This window comes from Acipenser ruthenus, chromosome 59, assembly GCF_902713425.1.
Source record: "Acipenser ruthenus chromosome 59, fAciRut3.2 maternal haplotype, whole genome shotgun sequence".
Classification (NCBI taxonomy): Eukaryota; Metazoa; Chordata; class Actinopteri; order Acipenseriformes; family Acipenseridae; genus Acipenser; species Acipenser ruthenus.
The window spans coordinates 4,443,262-4,461,556 of NC_081247.1; the positions used below are offsets into that span (position 1 = coordinate 4,443,262).

Below are 18,295 nucleotides of genomic sequence, written 5' to 3' on the forward strand. Positions count from 1 at the left end.
GACAGCTGACTGGAGAACACTAGTTTATATGAACCTACAAACATGAAGTCACTGCCTGAAATGGTTTCTGAGGCTTAGACACTGTGGCAAAGCATTAGGTCTTCATCATTCAGTCAACCCAATTCTAATGCAAGAGAAGGGGAGAACATGTTTCTGAATGTATATAGTTGCATGCGTGCAAGACTTTTGTCTGCTAATAATTAGATACAATGTGTATTTTTATTATAGATGTGAACACAGTGAGTGAGACGGGGCTCCTCGCTGTTCTTTTATCCTCCACTGTGAAAGGAATCCATTGAAGAGACACATACCTGCTGAGCTGAGGATCCACTTCCATTCTAGAACACAGAAATAAAGAGAGCATTATTTTACAATCACTCCTCCTGTACTTTCTACAGTTCAGAAGATGTGCAGCACACACTAACCGGCAGGGCTGTGCTGGGGTGAGTCAGGCTGTGGATTTACACACACTATACATACCTGATATAGGGACACACCTTATAGACTCTGTGAAAATAAGAAAGTTGGGTTACTTTCTGAACACTGAGGTTTAAAATCATCCCTCTGTTGAACACTATTGAACTGGGCAGCAGTGTGGAGTAGTGGTTAAGGCTCTGGACTCTTGACCGGAGGGTTGTGGGTTCAATCCCCAGTGGGGGACACTGCTGTTGTACCCTTGAGCAAGGTACTTTACCTAAATTGCTCCAGTAAAAACTCAACTGTATAAATGGGTAATTGTATGTAAAAATAATGTGATATCTGTATAATGTGAAATAATGTATAATGTGATATCTTGTAACAATTGTAAGTCGCCCTGGATAAGGGCGTCTGCTAAGAAATAAATAATAATAATAATAATAACTTTGTATTGAGTAGCTAGAAGCCTAGATGTGACTGACATGGTGTGACCTTGAGCAGAGAGATGGTGTGCAGGACTCAAGCACACAGGCACTAGTGTACTGGACACACCCCTACAGTGGAGCTACCTGCCTATGAACTGACTGCTCTGATCCAGCAGAGAGATGGTGTGCAGGACTCAAGCACACAGGCACTAGTGTACTGGACACACCCCTACAGTGGAGCTACCTGCCTATGAACTGACTGCTCTGATCCAGCAGAGAGATGGTGTGCAGGACTCAAGCACACAGGCACTAGTGTACTGGACACACCCCTACAGTGGAGCTGCCTGCCTATGAACCGACTGCTCTGATCCAGCAGAGAGATGGTGTGCAGGACTCAAGCACACAGGCACTAGTGTACTGGACACACCCCTACAGTGGAGTTCCCTGCCTATGAACTGACTGCTGTGATCCAGCAGAGAGATGGTGTGCAGGACTCAAGCACACAGGCACTAGTGTACTGGACACACCCCTACAGTGGAGCTACCTGCCTATGAACTGACTGCTCTGATCCAGCAGAGTGATGGTGTGCAGGACTCAAGCACACAGGCACTAGTGTACTGGACACACCCCTACAGTGGAGCTCCCTGCCTATGAACTGACTGCTCTGATCCAGCAGAGAGATGGTGTGCAGGACTCAAGCACACAGGCACTAGTGTACTGGACACACCCCTACAGTGGAGCTACCTGCCTATGAACTGACTGCTCTGATCCAGCAGAGAGATGGTGTGCAGGACTCAAGCACACAGGCACTAGTGTACTGGACACACCCCTACAGTGGAGCTACCTGCCTATGAACTGAATGACTCTCAAGTAACAGTGTTCATCTAGTCAGTCACGTTTCTGTCTCACTCATCAGACCCGCAATTATCACTTCATTACACATCTGATGCATGATCAGGAAAGATTCTGGGATCAATAAGCTACTAACAACCAAAACAAGCAAGATGGGCTGAACGTCCTCCTCTCGTTTGTAAACTATCTTATGTTCTTATAAAAATCTGTATAATAAACCAAAAAACACAGTTCTTACCCAGTTCCTCTCGAAGATGAAGAACAGCTAAAAAATAAAACAGAGCAGTTTTTTTAAGTGTTAAATTACAATATAAAATACACAACCAATCAAATGAATCCAATATCTCTATGAAGATTCTAGTGAATAAATCTACTGTCTGAACTTTTTATCAAATTAATCTGATATACGTGAAGTTATTATCTGCATTATTATGAAACATTTCTGTGGCGTCACCCGTTGATTTTTTCATTTATTTATCCTACAAATCTTTGAACTAAAAGTGGCTGTGTGGCTTTGAAGAGAAGGGCAGATGTATTGTTGATTAAATTAATTCACTGAAACCAGTCAGTCGGAACAATTCTACAGGCATGTGAACACCATTTTATAACGAAACAATCATTTTAACAATTAGTTCATTACAGTATCACACATTTCAAACAGAACACTTAGAAAGGGGATTGTAATTTCAATTTAGCATTTTATATTGTTTGCTAAAAGTAACTGAAACAAACTCAGCAGAGCTGATTCAAATTCAGCGCCGTTCTGAGACAAGGAGGCGGGGCAGAGCTACAAGCACAACAGAACACAATAAAGTGAGGCAGTTCACACAGCGACAGCGTGGGAGCGACATCGTGTGAAGTGCATCATTTAAAAGCAGAGCAGTTTGAAAGCAGATTGACAGCTGCAGAAGCTAAACTTACAAAAAAAAACAAAAAAACACATGCTCTTCAAGCCAGTAATCTGTGACACCTGCATGATGTGGGAAATCCGAGAAAACCCAACAGAGCTAAAACAAGTGTGTGTAAAGTGCAGCACGATCCAGGACTTGCTTAACCCTTTGTGGTCCTATGTCAGACCTGGTCCGACACTGCAATTATTCCTATTCGGTCCATTGTCGGACCCTGTCCGACATCATCAAAAAAACGGGTTTCTAGTCGTTTTTTCTCCGGAAAAAGCCGAGAAAACCATTCAATGGTCGAGTGGGAGCGACAGGAGCCGAGACAAGCCGATAAAAATAAATAAATAAATAAAAGGCGTATCTCATGAATAGTGATACATGCCCCTGGCATTACATAGGGGCGGTCATAAGGAAACAAGCTGAATGGTACTGAATCAGCGCACAGAGACTATCATGGACATTTGCAGAGCTTTTTTGAGATGTTCTAGTAATAAAATAATGACTTGGATCGCATTATTGAGGAGTTTGGTGATAAAACGAGTGATCAGGAGATGATCGATCGGTATGTACGACTATTATTATTATTATTATTATTATTATTATTATTATTATTATTTATTTCTTAGCATATGTGAAAGCGATAGTGAACGAAAGGGTGGGGCGGGGCTGGAGATGCCTAGTGAGTGCTTTGTTGATATGCAGGGCCATTTAAACCCGTTTGACTGTGAAAAAAAAACACTTTTAAACAGCGCGTCTAAAATTAACTGCGCGTGTGAAAATAAATTGGACCTGACGCGCCTGACGGCACTTAATAAATGGACTGCAAAGGGTTAAACTAGTAAGTGTGCTAGAAATGGAGCTGCAGGAAATGAGACGGCAACAGGAGCTTGAGGAGCTGACACACCCACAATTCATGGAAGTCTGCACCCCTAGCAGACTGAAAACCACCAGGGAGATGGAAGAGAGTTGAAACAGCTGGGTTCAGATAGGCAGAATAAGGGAAAAAAAGAAACTTCGTCAAACACAACCACCAGAAATCCAGACATCCAACACATTTGAGCCACTTTGAGCTGCTACTGCTGGAGCTGGAATGGGTTTGCAGTATCTGTTCATTAAAGTCTTCACTTACCTTTAACTTCACATATTTTCAACTTTCCTAGAAAGAACACAGTACAGTCAATATGATAGTGAAGGTTTATGACACTAAAATGCACAGAGTTATGCAAAATGTCTCACAAAGCTTTTTCTATAATAATAAGTACTTACTATCCATTCTTCTCCATAGGAACACCAGCAGAGGAATGGCTCCAATACTGAGAGCTAAAGTCAAGGAGAAAACCACCTTCCATCCAGAGACTCCTGGGAAAAAATCTCCTGAAAAACAACACAGCAGCTCAACACACTGGAACACAAACACCCCTCCCAACACTGACCACACCCCTCCCAACACTGAACCACACCCCTCATAGTGAGCATTCCACACACCCCTCCCAACACTGACCACACCCCTCATAGTGAGCATTCCACACACCCCTCCCAACACTGAGCCACACCCCTCATAGTGAGCATTCCACACACCCCTCCCAACACTGAGCCACACCCCTCATAGTGAGCATTCCACACACCCCTCCCAACACTGACCACACCCCTCATAGTGAGCATTCCACACACCCCTCCCAACACTGAGCCACACCCCTCATAGTGAGCATTCCACACACCCCTCCCAACACTGAGCCACACCCCTCATAGTGAGCATTCCACACACCCCTCCCAACACTGAGCCACACCCCTCATAGTGAGCATTCCACACACCCCTCCCAACACTGAGCCACACCCCTCATAGTGAGCATTCCACACACCCCTCCCAACACTGACCACACCCCTCATAGTGAGCATTCCACACACCCCTCCCAACACTGACCACACCCCTCATAGTGAGCATCCCACACACCCCCCCCAACACTGACCACACCCCTCATAGTGAGCATTCCACACACCCCTCCCAACACTGAACCACACACCCTCATAGTGAGCATTCCACACACCCCTCCCAACACTGAACCACACCCCTCATAGTGAGCATTCCACACACCCCTCCCAACACTGACCACACCCCTCATAGTGAGCATTCCACACACCCCTCCCAACACTGACCACACCCCTCATAGTGAGCATTCCACACCCCTCCCAACACTGACCACACCCTCTCATAGTGAGCATTCCACACACCCCTGCCAACATGAACCACACCCCTCATAGTGAGCATTCCACACACCCCTCCCAACACTGATCACACTCCTTCTAGTGAGCATTCAACACACCCCTCCCAACACTGAGCCACACCCCTCATAGTGAGCATTACACACACCCCTCCGAACACTGACCACACCCCTCATAGTGAGCATTCCACACACCCCTCCCAACACTGACCACACCCCTCATAGTGAGCATTCCACACACCCCTCCCAACACTGACCACACCCCTCATAGTGAGCATTCCACACACCCCTCCCAACACTGACCACACCCCTCATAGTGAGCATTCCACACCCCTCCCAACACTGACCACACCCCTCATAGTGAGCATTCCACACACCCCTCCCAACACTGACCACACCCCTCATAGTGAGCATTCCACACACCCCTCCCAACACTGACCACACCCCTCATAGTGAGCATTCCACACACCCCTCCCAACACTGAACCACACCCCCTCATAGTGAGCATTCCACACACCCCTCCCAACACTGACCACACCCCTCATAGTGAGCATTCCACACACCCCTCCCAACACTGACCACACCCCTCATAGTGAGCATTCCACACACCCCTCCGAACACTGACCACACCCCTCATAGTGAGCATTCCACACACCCCTCCCAACACTGACCACACCCCTCATAGTGAGCATTCCACACACCCCTCCCAACACTGAGCCACACCCCTCATAGTGAGCATTCCACACACCCCTCCCAACACTGAGCCACACCCCTCATAGTGAGCATTCCACACACCCCTCCTAGCACTGAGCCACATCCCTCATAGTGAGTCCATTCCACACACCCCTCCCAATACTAGTTCATGTGTTTGATTCAGATATTGACTGGTCCCGCTAGTTCATGTGTTTGATTCAGATATTGACTGGTCCACTAGTTCATGTGTTTGATTCAGATGTTGATGCCCCATCATGATGACTGTAATCTATGGTCAGTGTCAGTCAGGCTCAATCCACAAACATGTGATACTCACTGGATATGTGGAGTTTGGATTCCCAGTCTGGTTTGGGTGTTTTACTTCTAACCAGACAGGAGAACACGTTGGACTGCTGTTTGATTTTGATGTAGCTGCTGACACTGAGGAGCCCCTGACTGTCCCTCTGCACTGTTGTGTTGGACAGTGATGTCACATCGTTTCCATCCCTGTCTCTCCAGATCACTTCAGGTTCAGGGCTCCACCCCTCTGATCTGCACACCAGCCGGGTCTGCTCTCCTTGTGTAGAGTCCATAGAGACTGAGGGCTGGGTCCCCAGAGCTGTCAGGGAATAGATACAGTGAGACACACACAGATAGACACACCAGCCGGGTCTGCTCTCCTTGTGTAGTGTAGGAGATATTCCCTGTAAATTAATCATTGCCAACCTAATTAATGAACTGACTGAGCAGGTCACAGCACTTGGGCAGTCTCCACAGCTGGCTGCTCAGGAGCTGCATCAGGGTTTAAAACCAGAGTCTCCTGGGCCAATACGGGGCTACTAGGAGCACCTTGGCCCGGTCCTGCCTGACTTCCTCCAGACACAGCTGGGAAAAAGCAAATGGCGAGAAGGCATAAAACAGTTGCCTCGGACTCTGGTGTGCCAAGACATCTACTGCCAGCGGGCCCCCACCTCTTATTATGGAAAACCAGAGGGGACACTGGGTTGATTCCTAGAAGGTACAGAGATCTATCTCTGCTCTCCTGTACCACTCCCAAATGAGGCTCACCACCTTGGGGTGAAGTCTCCACTCTGAGACGCTGGGAGCTCTCCTCGAGAGGAGGTCCGCCGCCCAGTTTGTCCCCCCAGGCAGTTGTACTGCCCGCAGTGAGCGCAGGTTCAGCGGCAGAGGGACGCGGCACTGCAGAGTGGCACGCAAGAGATCAAATATTTTCAACTTTTGCCCGCGCCGCGTCGTGACGTAACCTACCAACAGCCAATCACGGAAAAGTAGGAGGTTCCTTTTGAAGAAATACAAAAATAAAATGGAGGAAAAGCTGTTAGCTTTAATTTCAGATTTTCCAGCGTTGTATAATACAACAATTAATAGTTACCAAGATAGTAATAAAAAAGCTGCAGCATGGAGGTCAGCGGGTGTACAAATGGGATTACCGAGTGAATATTAAAATATACATAATTACGTAAATGAGATAATATATATTTTTTGTGCTAAACTCCACATTGAAAATAATTATGCACCTGCTACTATAATGTAAGCATTTTTTTTGGATAAATTAACTGCAGACAAACTTTTAAAAGATAAAGCAAAACGTTTTATTTGGTGTACATATATTACATTTTAACAGTTAATAAAAAAAAAGGAGGGGGGTGATTGTGGTGGTTACAATTAGGTTTTATAAAAAAAAATATTTATAATGTTTCGCTCCTCAGTTTTGTTTTTTGTCAGTGTCTTCAGTTCTGTCAAAAGAGTTTTATTTTCCCGTTGGCATTTACTGTTTGTTGCTCGGCAACCAAAAGCCACTGTACCTGCAGCCGTGACGTAACACCGGACCACCCACTGACTTTACCCTGCCGCGTTTGGTGTGAACAGTACTGCAGCGGGGCGCCCCTTAACACTGCATGATATAAAATAAGAAAACAGACTTCTTCAAAACTTTGTTACCATAAATAGCCACACATTAAGATGCTCTTGCAAATTTGCATACTAATTTTGCATATATCATATCAAACCGCTAAATTAATGTTCAATAACAAATATTACACCATGACTGTGGCTTTTAAAACAGCTAAAGGACGAACACATTCCTTTTCAGTGTGCCGCTGCGGAGATTAATTTTTTTTTTAAATGTTAAAAAAATAAACCATAAACTGAATACAGTACTGAAAACAAGTTTCAATACTATTCTCAAAACAGCAGGCTGCATTTCATAGTGTTGTTGGTTGTAGAGTTGTAAGCTTACATTTGTGTGGATATTTTTCCCAAAACAACAACGAACATAGTTTACGACGTTTGAAATGAAATCAGCGATAACACAGTATCACGTCTTTCTGAACAGGAAGCTTAAATTCCAAATTAAAATTAACTCGGGTTCCACCTGTAATTTGTAACTTACGTTTCTTATCAAATAAATTCACATTTACCAATTTAACTGTCTTACCTCTTCACACAACGTAAAATGTTTTTACTGAAAACTGGTATTGTTCAAAATTGAAGATTATATAACATGGCTAGGTAAAGAGCTGCATGCAGCTCCCAACAATTACTAAGCACGAAACCCCAGACCTGGCACAAGCAGATACAACTTGAACTTGAAGCACATGTGGAAGCAGCTGTAAATCCCGGTCCGCACACGCTAGGATTGAAACAAAAATCACATCCCTTTTCCCACAGTACATAATGAGTACAAGTTAAATAAATTCATATTTATCCACCCTGTAGCGGTTTTAAAAGCCATATTAAATGGTGTAATATTTGCTTTTGTAATTTCTAAATATTGTGTATATAAATCAGTGTCACAAACCCAAAATATATTTTACTTTTCTTAACTTTAACATATGGTAAGACTAGTGTTTCAAACATATATTAACTAAAGAGAAAAGGTCATTACAGATTTATATGACAAACAAGCACATCGCTGCGGTGAAGGAGAATAATAATAATAATAATAATAATAATAATAATAATAATAATAATAATAATGAGCGTTTCAAATTGCGAGATAATTGGGGTAAAAATAATTGGAGATTCTTGGACATTACTATCGGTGGTGTAGTGGTAAAAGTTTGGTGGAGTTGAATTGATAGACTGAACACGAACAGATTGATTTTTATTGGCCCTTAGCCAACCAGAGCCCCCCACCCCACAGTTATTGTCTTTTCCAATGAGCACGCAGAGAGGTTGACCACACTCAGACAGCATGAGTTAAAATAATGTGATATCTTGTAACAATTGTAAGTCGCCCTGGATAAGGGCGTCAGCTAAGAAATAAATAATAATAATAATAATAATAATAATAATAATAATAATAATGAGTTTACTGTCCGAGTGTGGTCAGAGGAACAGAAAAGGCAACAAGTACTTATCTGAAAGCAGGCTCCCCTATCAGGTCAAGCTTGAAGGAAAAACGGCGTTGAGGTCTGTGAGTGCAGTATGTCCTCGGGGGCGGGTCATGTCTGCTCATACAGCGGCTCTGATGCATCTTATTCAGGGTTCGGGTCTTTAAGAGGTAAATACCCATACGGTAATGGTTCCATTTCGTACTTGAAAGGGAAGCACAAAGCCAAGCTCTGCTGCGGATGCTATACGAGGAAGAAGAGGACCTGAGAGGAGCCGAGAGACCACGTGCTGGAGCGAATCAACAGGGACTGATCTATGTCCTCAGAGCCTGTGGTTCTATGGTTGGCCTAGCTCCTCTGTACCTTATTAGGAATTCATTTTTGTAATAAAGTGACCTGAATTATTCTACGTGGGGTCTAACTGGACAATCCTACCTCTAATAATCAGTTCAGTCTGTCCTTCTTCATCCCATCCTCCATCATCAGCGACGCAGGTATAGACGCCACTATCAGGGTATCGGAGGTTTCTCAGATGCAGAGAGATATCGCCTGTCTGCAGTGCTTCAGGAGAGAGAGCAGTGCGGCCCCGGTAGTCACTGTCCTGTGTTCTGAGCTGGTCCTTTTTGTCAATATATAAATGAACGATTCTGTCGGATCCCTTCCTGAACCACTTCACTTCCATGCTCACAGCACCGACTCTGGGTGAAATGTGACAGGGCAGGATGACATCATCACCAGCCTCAGCAATGACAGGCTGATCAGAGCCAACAACACGCCATGCACCTGAGAAAGAAAAAACAAGGTTAGGCAAAAAAAACAAACAGTTTCTTAAAACAGAATCTTAAGTAGAATAAGTATTTGAAAGCATAAGTAGGGTTGGTGCGCCCCATTCTTTGAGCTCAATGCTATACATCCACACAGAAACACACCGATATGAAATATTGCATCTCAGTGGATCCGTCCTGTTGAAATATCTTCATGTTAGAAATAGTAGGTTGTCTCTTCATCAGTTTCATTTCTACAGTCCCTCTCACCTTGTGTAGAAACAGCTGGTAGCAAACTCATGACAATGAGACAGGTCCTCCCCAGGAATGTCATCTTCATTTCCCTGGAAAACAACACAAGATCTGTTAGTTAAAGCTGTGACACAACTAGAGATTCAGACTGTGACACACTGCGCTAACGCAATGCAGGATCAGCACAGGCACGTTCTGTACAGCACTGCACTCCCAGAGCAGACTGTCATATACATACAGAGAGACAGGCACGTTCTGTACAGCACTGCACTCCCAGAGCAGACTGTCATATACACACAGAAAGACAGGCACGTTCTGTACAGCACTGCACTCTGTCACAAAGACGGCCAGAGTGGGTGGCGTCAGACCAGAAAAGGAATACACAGAGACGGTGATGGTGATTAGCTGAGTGCAATGGCTGCACTCAGCGTTTAATAACAAATAAAAGGGTTCAACAGTACAAAACAGGACACGGCACTTGACGCCAAAATAAACACACAGACAAAACGACTGACACTTAACAAACGGTGCACGGAGACAAACAAACACGGTGAGAACAAACACTATTATATTTACTATCTTCACTTTACGTTTACTCCTCTCTCTCTCACCCGTTCTCCTCTTCCGAACACCCAACCACCACTGAGTGAAAATGTGCATCTATATATACTGTTGTGCTGGGATTCAATTACTAATTAATTATTCACTTGAATCCCAGCACGTGAATTAATTACGTGAAACCCCGTGTTCACATATTATATTTTAAATGCACGTGCGTGATGTGCAATCCCGTGCCTAAATACAAATATACACTTTTTAAATACACGTGAAACACAGACCCGTTTATATCCCGTGTACCAATGACTATACACCAACATTAACATACGCACGCATACATACATACACATAACACAAATGCACACAGGGGCGGGGCGCTTTGCCACATATACCCCCCCTTGTGCGCAGCACACATGGCCTCAACGGCCACCTCCCCCCTTAAAAACCCAGCAGTCCAGAACAAAGTCTCGGGCTGGGAAGGGAGGCTTCAGTGGGCCCTTGGCTGGCAATGCTGTCAGCACCCCTGCCGGTAGTGGCACGGCTGACAGCCTGTTGGTCCCATCCTGCAGCGAAAAAGCTGCGGGGGCAGGTGGTCCCCCGACCTCCCCCTTCTTCGTAGCCGGCAGCTCCCTCCTGTGGGGCTCCGGCCACAAGAACTCCTGCAGCGAAACTGCTGCTGGGGAAAGTGGTCTCCAGACCTCCTCCCCCTTCTTCGTGGCCGGCAGCTCCCCTTTCTGGGGCTCCGGCCACCGTACTCCCTGCGGAGGTACGGGCAGCAGAGGCAGCTCCTGCTCCTCTGCTCCGGGCGGTGGCGGAGGCAGAGGCAGCTCCAGCTCCTCTGCTCCTGGCGGCGGTGGAGGCAGAGGCAGCTCCAGCTCCTCTGCTCCTGGCGGCGGTGGAGGCAGAGGCAGCTCCAGCTCCTCTGCTCCTTGCGGTGGTGGTGGCGGAGGCAGAGGCAGCTCCTGCTCCTCTGCTCCTTGCGGTGGTGGTAGCGGAGGCAGAGGCAGCTCCTGCTCCTCTGCTCCTTGCGGTGGTGGAGGCAGAGGCAGCTCCTGCTCCTCTGCTCCTGGAGGTGGTGGAGGCAGAGGCAGCTCCTGCTCCTCTGCTCCTGGCGGTGCTGGCTCCCTCTGCTGTGGCGGCTGGGCATGTGCACGCCGTGCTGCCTTCAGCAGCATAGCGAGAGGCTGCTGGGGGACACCAGCATCCTGCCCTTCTCCCCCCCAAAAATTTTCAGGGGGTTGAGCCTGTAACTCCTCCCCTTCTGGCTCTTGGGACTGAACCAGCAGGCATTTTCCCTCTGCTGGTGGCTTGGGTCCCAGGGCTGTGGAAGCCCCGACTTGCCTCCCTTTGGGCTGTGGACGCACCGACTCCTCCCTTTTGGGCTGTGGACGCCCCGACTCCTCCATGTTGGGCTGTGGACGCCCCGACTCCTCCCTGTTGGGCTGTGGACGCCCCGACTCCTCCCTGTTGGGCTGTGGACGCCCCGACTCCTCCCTGTTGGGCTGTGGACGTTCGGGCTCCTCCCACTCAGGCGTAGGACGTTCGGGCTCCTCCCACTCAGGCGTAGGACGTTCGGGCTCCTCCCACTCAGGCGTAGGACGTTCGGGCTCCTCCCACTCAGGCGTAGGACGTTCGGGCTCCTCCCACTCAGGCGTAGGACGTTCGGGCTCCTCCCACTCAGGTGTAGGACGTTCGGGCTCCTCCCGCTTGGGCTGTGGACGCTCAGGCTCCTCCCACTTGGGCGTAGGACACTCGGGCTCCTCCCGCTTGGGCTGTGGACGCTCAGGCTCCTCCCATTTGGGCTGTGGACGCTCAGGCTCCTCCCGCTTGGGCTGTGGACGCTCAGGCTCCTCCCACTTGGGCTGTGGAGGCAAAACCAGCAGGCATTCACCCTCTGCTGGTGGAGATGGGGACAGCAGGTACTCACCCTCTGCTGGTGGAGATGGGGACAGCAGGTACTCACCCTCTGCTGGTGGTCCTGCTACCTGGGCTGCTGTTCCGTTGATGGTTGCCTCCAGGTAGCTGAGGACAAACTCCACACCTTCCTCCAAGGTGTTTGGGGTGTGTTCCTCCTGAAAGGCCTCCCATCTCTCACTGTCCATCATCCACAGGGCCCGGACGACCATGGGCAGAGACTGGGCCTCCAGCCCAGCATTCTCCAGGAACCAGCCCCGCAGTTTGATGGCGTCTTCTGCCATTGATTTTTTGTTTTGTTTTGTTTTTTTCCCCCAAAACAATATTTGTAATTTTTTTTTTTTTTTTTAATCCATACCCCTCCTGGTCTGACGCTTGGAGGCGCGGCTATCCCACGAAGACACCACGTGTCACAAAGACGGCCAGAGTGGGTGGCGTCAGACCAGACAGGAATTCAAAACAAAGACAGTGGTTGATGATGAGCTGAGTGCAATGGCTGCACTCAGCGTTTATTAACAAATAAAAGGTTGGAACAGACAAAAACACGGGACTTGACGCCAAAATAAACACACAGACAAAACGACTGACACTTAACAAACGGTGCACGGAGACAAACAAACACGGTGAGAACAAACACTATTATATTTACTATCTTCACTTTACGTTTACTCCTCTCTCTCTCACCCGTTCTCCTCTTCCGAACACCCAACCACCACTGAGTGAAAATGTGCATCTATATATACTGTTGTGCTGGGATTCAATTACTAATTAATTATTCACTTGAATCCCAGCACGTGAATTAATTACGTGAAACCCCGTGTTCACATATTATATTTTAAATGCACGTGCGTGATGTGCAATCCCGTGCCTAAATACAAATATACACTTTTTAAATACACGTGAAACACAGACCCGTTTATATCCCGTGTACCAATGACTATACACCAACATTAACATACGCACGCATACATACATACACATAACACAAATGCACACAGGGGCGGGGCGCTTTGCCACAACTCCCAGAGCAGACTGTCATATACACACAGAAAGACAGGCACGTTCTGTACAGCACTGCACTCCCAGAGCAGACTGTCATGTACATACAGAAAGACAGGCACGTTCTGTACAGCACTGCACTCCCAGAGCAGACTGTCATGTACATACAGAGAGACAGGCACGTTCTGTACAGCACTGCACTCCCAGAGCAGACTGTCATATACACACAGAGAGACAGGCACGTTCTGTACAGCACTGCACTCCCAGAGCAGACTGTCATATACATACAGAGGGACAGGCACGTTCTGTACAGCACTGCACTCCCAGAGCAGACTGTCATATACATACAGAGAGACAGGCACGTTCTGTACAGCACTGCACTCCCAGAGCAGACTGTCATATACATACAGAGAGACAGGCACGTTCTGTACAGCACTGCACTCCCAGAGCAGACTGTCATATACATACAGAGAGACAGGCACGTTCTGTACAGCACTGCACTCCCAGAGCAGACTGTCATATACACACAGAGAGACAGGCACGTTCTGTACAGCGCTGCACTCCCAGAGCAGACTGTCATATACACACAGAGAGACAGGCACGTTCTGTACAGCACTGCACTCCCAGAGCAGACTGTCATGTACATACAGAGAGACAGGCACGTTCTGTACAGCACTGCACTCCCAGAGCAGACTGTCATATACACACAGAGAGACAGGCACGTTCTGTACAGCACTGCACTCCCAGAGCAGACTGTCATATACATACAGAGAGACAGGCACGTTCTGTACAGCGCTGCACTCCTAGACCAGACTGCCATATACAGACAGAGTCAGATAGGCAAGTTCTGTACAGCACTGCACTCCCAGAACAGACTGCCATATACATACATAGTCAAACACACTCCACACACTGAGATAAAGAAAACTAACAATAATGGAGGTGCACTACAATGTATATGAACTGGATAATATTGTATATGTTGTAACATACAGAGAACTCCACAATAACAGAGCAGTATTGAGACACAGGGTGCGCACTACACTCTACAGTAATAGAGCAGTATTGAGACACAGGGTGTGCGCTACACTCTACAGTAATAGAGCAGTATTGAGACACAGGGTGTGCGCTACACTCTACAGTAATAGAGCAGTATTGAGACACAGGGTGTGCGCTACACTCTACAGTAATAGAGCAGTATTGAGACACAGGGTGCGCGCTACACTCTACAGTAATAGAGCAGTATTGAGACACAGGGTGCGCACTACACTCTACAGTAATAGAGCAGTATTGAGACACAGGGTGTGCGCTACACTCTACAGTAATAGAGCAGTATTGAGACACAGGGTGTGCACTACACTCTACAGTAATAGAGCAGTATTGAGACACAGGGTGCGCACTACACTCTACAGTAATAGAGCAGTATTGAGACACAGGGTGCGCACTACACTCTACAGTAATAGAGCAGTATTGAGACACAGGGTGTGCACTACACTCTACAGTAATAGAGCAGTATTGAGACACAGGGTGTGCACTACACTCTACAGTAATAGAGCAGTACTGAGACACAGGGTGTGCACTACACTCTACAGTAATAGAGCAGTATTGAGACACAGGGTGTGCACTACACTCTACAGTAATAGAGCAGCATTGAGACACAGGGTGTGCACTACACTCTACAGTAATAGAGCAGCATTGAGACACAGGGTGTGCACTACACTCTACAGTAATAGAGCAGTATTGAGACACAGGGTGTGCGCTACACTCTACAGTAATAGAGCAGTATTGAGACAGGGTGTGCACTACACTCTACAGTAATAGAGCAGTATTGAGACACAGGGTGCACACTACACTCTACAGTAATAGAGCAGTATTGAGACACAGTGTGTGCGCTACACTCTACAGTAATAGAGCAGTATTGAGACACAGGGTGTGCACTACACTCTACAGTAACAGAGCAGTATTGAGACACAGGGTGTGCACTACACTCTACAGTAATAGAGCAGTATTGAGACACAGGGTGTGCACTACACTCTACAGTAATAGAGCAGTATTGAGACACAGGGTGTGCGCTACACTCTACAGTAATAGAGCAGTATTGAGACACAGGGTGTGCACTACACTCTACAGTAATAGAGCAGTATTGAGACACAGGGTGTGCGCTACACTCTACAGTAATAGAGCAGTATTGAGACACAGGGTGTGCACTACACTCTACAGTAATACAGCAGTATTGAGACACAGGGTGTGCACTACACTCCACAGTATTATAGCAGTATTGAGACACAGGGTGTACAGGTTTTGGCAAAAAGTCTTACTTTACCTAGAATTTTAGGATTGAGACATAAAAAAAAACTTTATGAAGCTAAAGGTGTTAATTCTATAGGGCGATGCAAAACATTTGCCCATGTAGCACTTAAACGTAGAATCTATCACATACAAAAGTGAACACATGGCAAATATATTATTATTATTATTATTATTATTATTTATTATTATTTGTTTATTTAGCAGACGCCTTTATCCAAGGTGACTTACAGAAACTAGGGTGTGTGAACTATGCATCAGCTGCAGAGTCACTTACAATTACGTCTCACCCGAAAGACGGAGCATAAGGAGGTTAAGTGACTTGCTCAGGGTCCCACAATGAGTCAGTGGCTGAGGTGGGATTTGAACCGGGGACCTCCTGGTTACAAGCCCCTTTTCTTTAACTGCTGGACCACACAGCCTCATATATCTGAATGTTTTTACTTCCTCCTTCAGGAGTCCAATCTATTTCTTCGGGGCTCGGTAGCGCAGACAGACAGATAGTCACAAGCTTCTCATGCCTTTTACCAATGGAGACCTTGACTCCATATAAATAAAATACTACAGTACAGTCCAAAATCACTGTAGTGTCACATAGTATCCTGCAGTAAACTATAGTGTCACACAGTATCTTGTAGTACACTATAGTGTCACACAGTATCCTGCAGTACACTATAGTGTCACACAGTATCCTGCAGTACACTATAGTGTCACACAGTATCCTGCAGTACACTATAGTGTCACACAGTATCCTGTAGTACACTATAGTGTCACACAGTATCCTGTAGTACACTATAGTGTCACACAGTATCCTGCAGTACACTATAGTGTCACACAGTATCCTGCAGTACACTATAGTGTCACATAGTATCCTGTAGTACACTATAATACAGAGGTTCTCAATCTGGGGTCTGTGGAATTACAGAAAGGAAGCAGCAGTGTAGTTTATAGTTCCCGTTGCAAACCTGATCTTAAACTATAGAAGCAGGGAGATGCATACATGGAGAACCTCTCAAGTCGAAAAGGTCTAAACTCTGTTATACAGTTTTGGAGAAAGTCTCAATGGTCGCAGGCCAAGGAAAAAGCCACTCTTAGGAAAACGTCACAATCGCTTAAAGTTTGCAAAACGACATCTGAATGATGGATTCGAGTTCTGGTCAAAGGTTTTGTGGAGTGATGAAACAAAAATCGTGCTATTTGGTCACACTGATAGTCGTTTCATTTGGAGAAAGTTTGATGAGGCGTACAAAGAAAAGAACACCATACCTACTGTCAAGCATGGAGGTGGTAGTATCCTTCTATGAGGCTGATTTTCCTCTAATGGCACAGGAAATTTAGTTAGTAAAATGGATTCCATAGCATACCAAAAGATATCGGTCAGTCATCTGAAATCCTCCGCTACAAAACTTGGTTTAAAGTGCAAGTGGACATTCCAACAGACAAAATCTAACGGTTAAAGATGAATACAATCAAGGTTCTGGAATGGACGAGTCAAAGTCCCGATCTAAATCTGATTGAAAATCTTTGGTATGAGTTGAAGAAGGCTGTGCACAAGAGAAGTCCTCGGAATTTAAGAACATAAGAAACTTTCCAAACGAGAGGAGGCCATTCAGACCATCTTGCTGTCGGTGCCACGCCCTCCTGAAGTCTTGGCAGAGTGACAGGTGTGTTTTTAGGGGTAGGCTCTAGCATAAGTAATGTCAAAACTATTGATACTAACCTACGTGGGGTTTGGTTTGTTGAAATCTAACAGAACAGAACGCAACAATTATTTACCCGGGATCAAATCTGGCATCACTGGGCCCATGGCACGCAGACTGTAAATGAGGGGGATGTGAATAAAAACAAACGCGCTGGCAGAGCCACACCGCTTCAGAAACACAACACACACACAGAAAAACAATGCGCTCCTACCCCACAACAACACGGCCCTTTCAAAGTAATACAAGATAACAGCTTCCTGTAGTTTAAAAACATATTTTACAACTCAATAAAGACTCGCTTACCTCCTCTCTGCTCTCCCTCAGGGTCTGCGTTCCACAGGACGGGGGAGGCGCTGCGCAACGAGGAATGTACCAATCCCAAAATACAAACCGTTCAGTGCGGTTTAGCAATTATCTAAAATGGACCGCAAAAGGGCATTGTGATACCGGGGACCTTTTAATAAAACGTTACTAATATTTTGAATTTTAACATCGTAACCGAGTCGTTTGTATCGCATATAACTCAGGGGCGTAGCTGGGAATGGAAATTTGGGTGGGCCCCAACTTCGGAGTTCTGTGAGCTAGCAACAATAAGATGATTACTTTCGGTTTTCAAAATGACTCAGCACAGGCAAGGTATCAAAATAAAAGTCCAGCACAAAAAATATAGTTTATATACATATAGAAAGTGGGGTGAAATGTAATGTAGACACACCGGGTGTACAGAAAATAAAGCTACTTACTTAAGATTTACGTCACTGTAATAGCAACACTACTTTTTATGTCAGGGACAGCCGTTTTCCTGTCATGTTCGGGTACTGGGCACACTCAAGACCCACTCCTGACAAAACTAAAGATTGTGCATCTTTGAAAGTGGGGTGAAATGTAATGTAGACACACTGGGGGTACAGAAAATAAAGTTACTTACTTAAGATTT

General features: G+C 46.1%; 1 protein-coding gene across 1 annotated transcript in view; it reads right to left on the reverse strand.

Moving 5' to 3' along the window:
- Positions 1–17,929, reverse strand: part of LOC117409972 (butyrophilin subfamily 1 member A1-like) — a 32,877-nt gene extending 14,948 nt beyond the window's left edge. The window contains exons 1-9 of the mRNA XM_059018397.1: positions 17,662–17,929; positions 9,896–9,969; positions 9,297–9,644; positions 5,843–6,124; positions 3,860–3,967; positions 3,723–3,749; positions 1,933–1,959; positions 481–507; positions 312–338 (exon numbers count right to left, since the gene is read on the reverse strand). Of these exons, the coding sequence (XP_058874380.1) occupies positions 312–338; positions 481–507; positions 1,933–1,959; positions 3,723–3,749; positions 3,860–3,967; positions 5,843–6,124; positions 9,297–9,644; positions 9,896–9,965 (916 nt within the window). The 5' untranslated portion in view covers positions 9,966–9,969; positions 17,662–17,929. The remainder of the gene's footprint in view (positions 1–311; positions 339–480; positions 508–1,932; positions 1,960–3,722; positions 3,750–3,859; positions 3,968–5,842; positions 6,125–9,296; positions 9,645–9,895; positions 9,970–17,661) is intronic.
- Between the last annotated feature and the right edge of the window lie 366 nt (positions 17,930–18,295).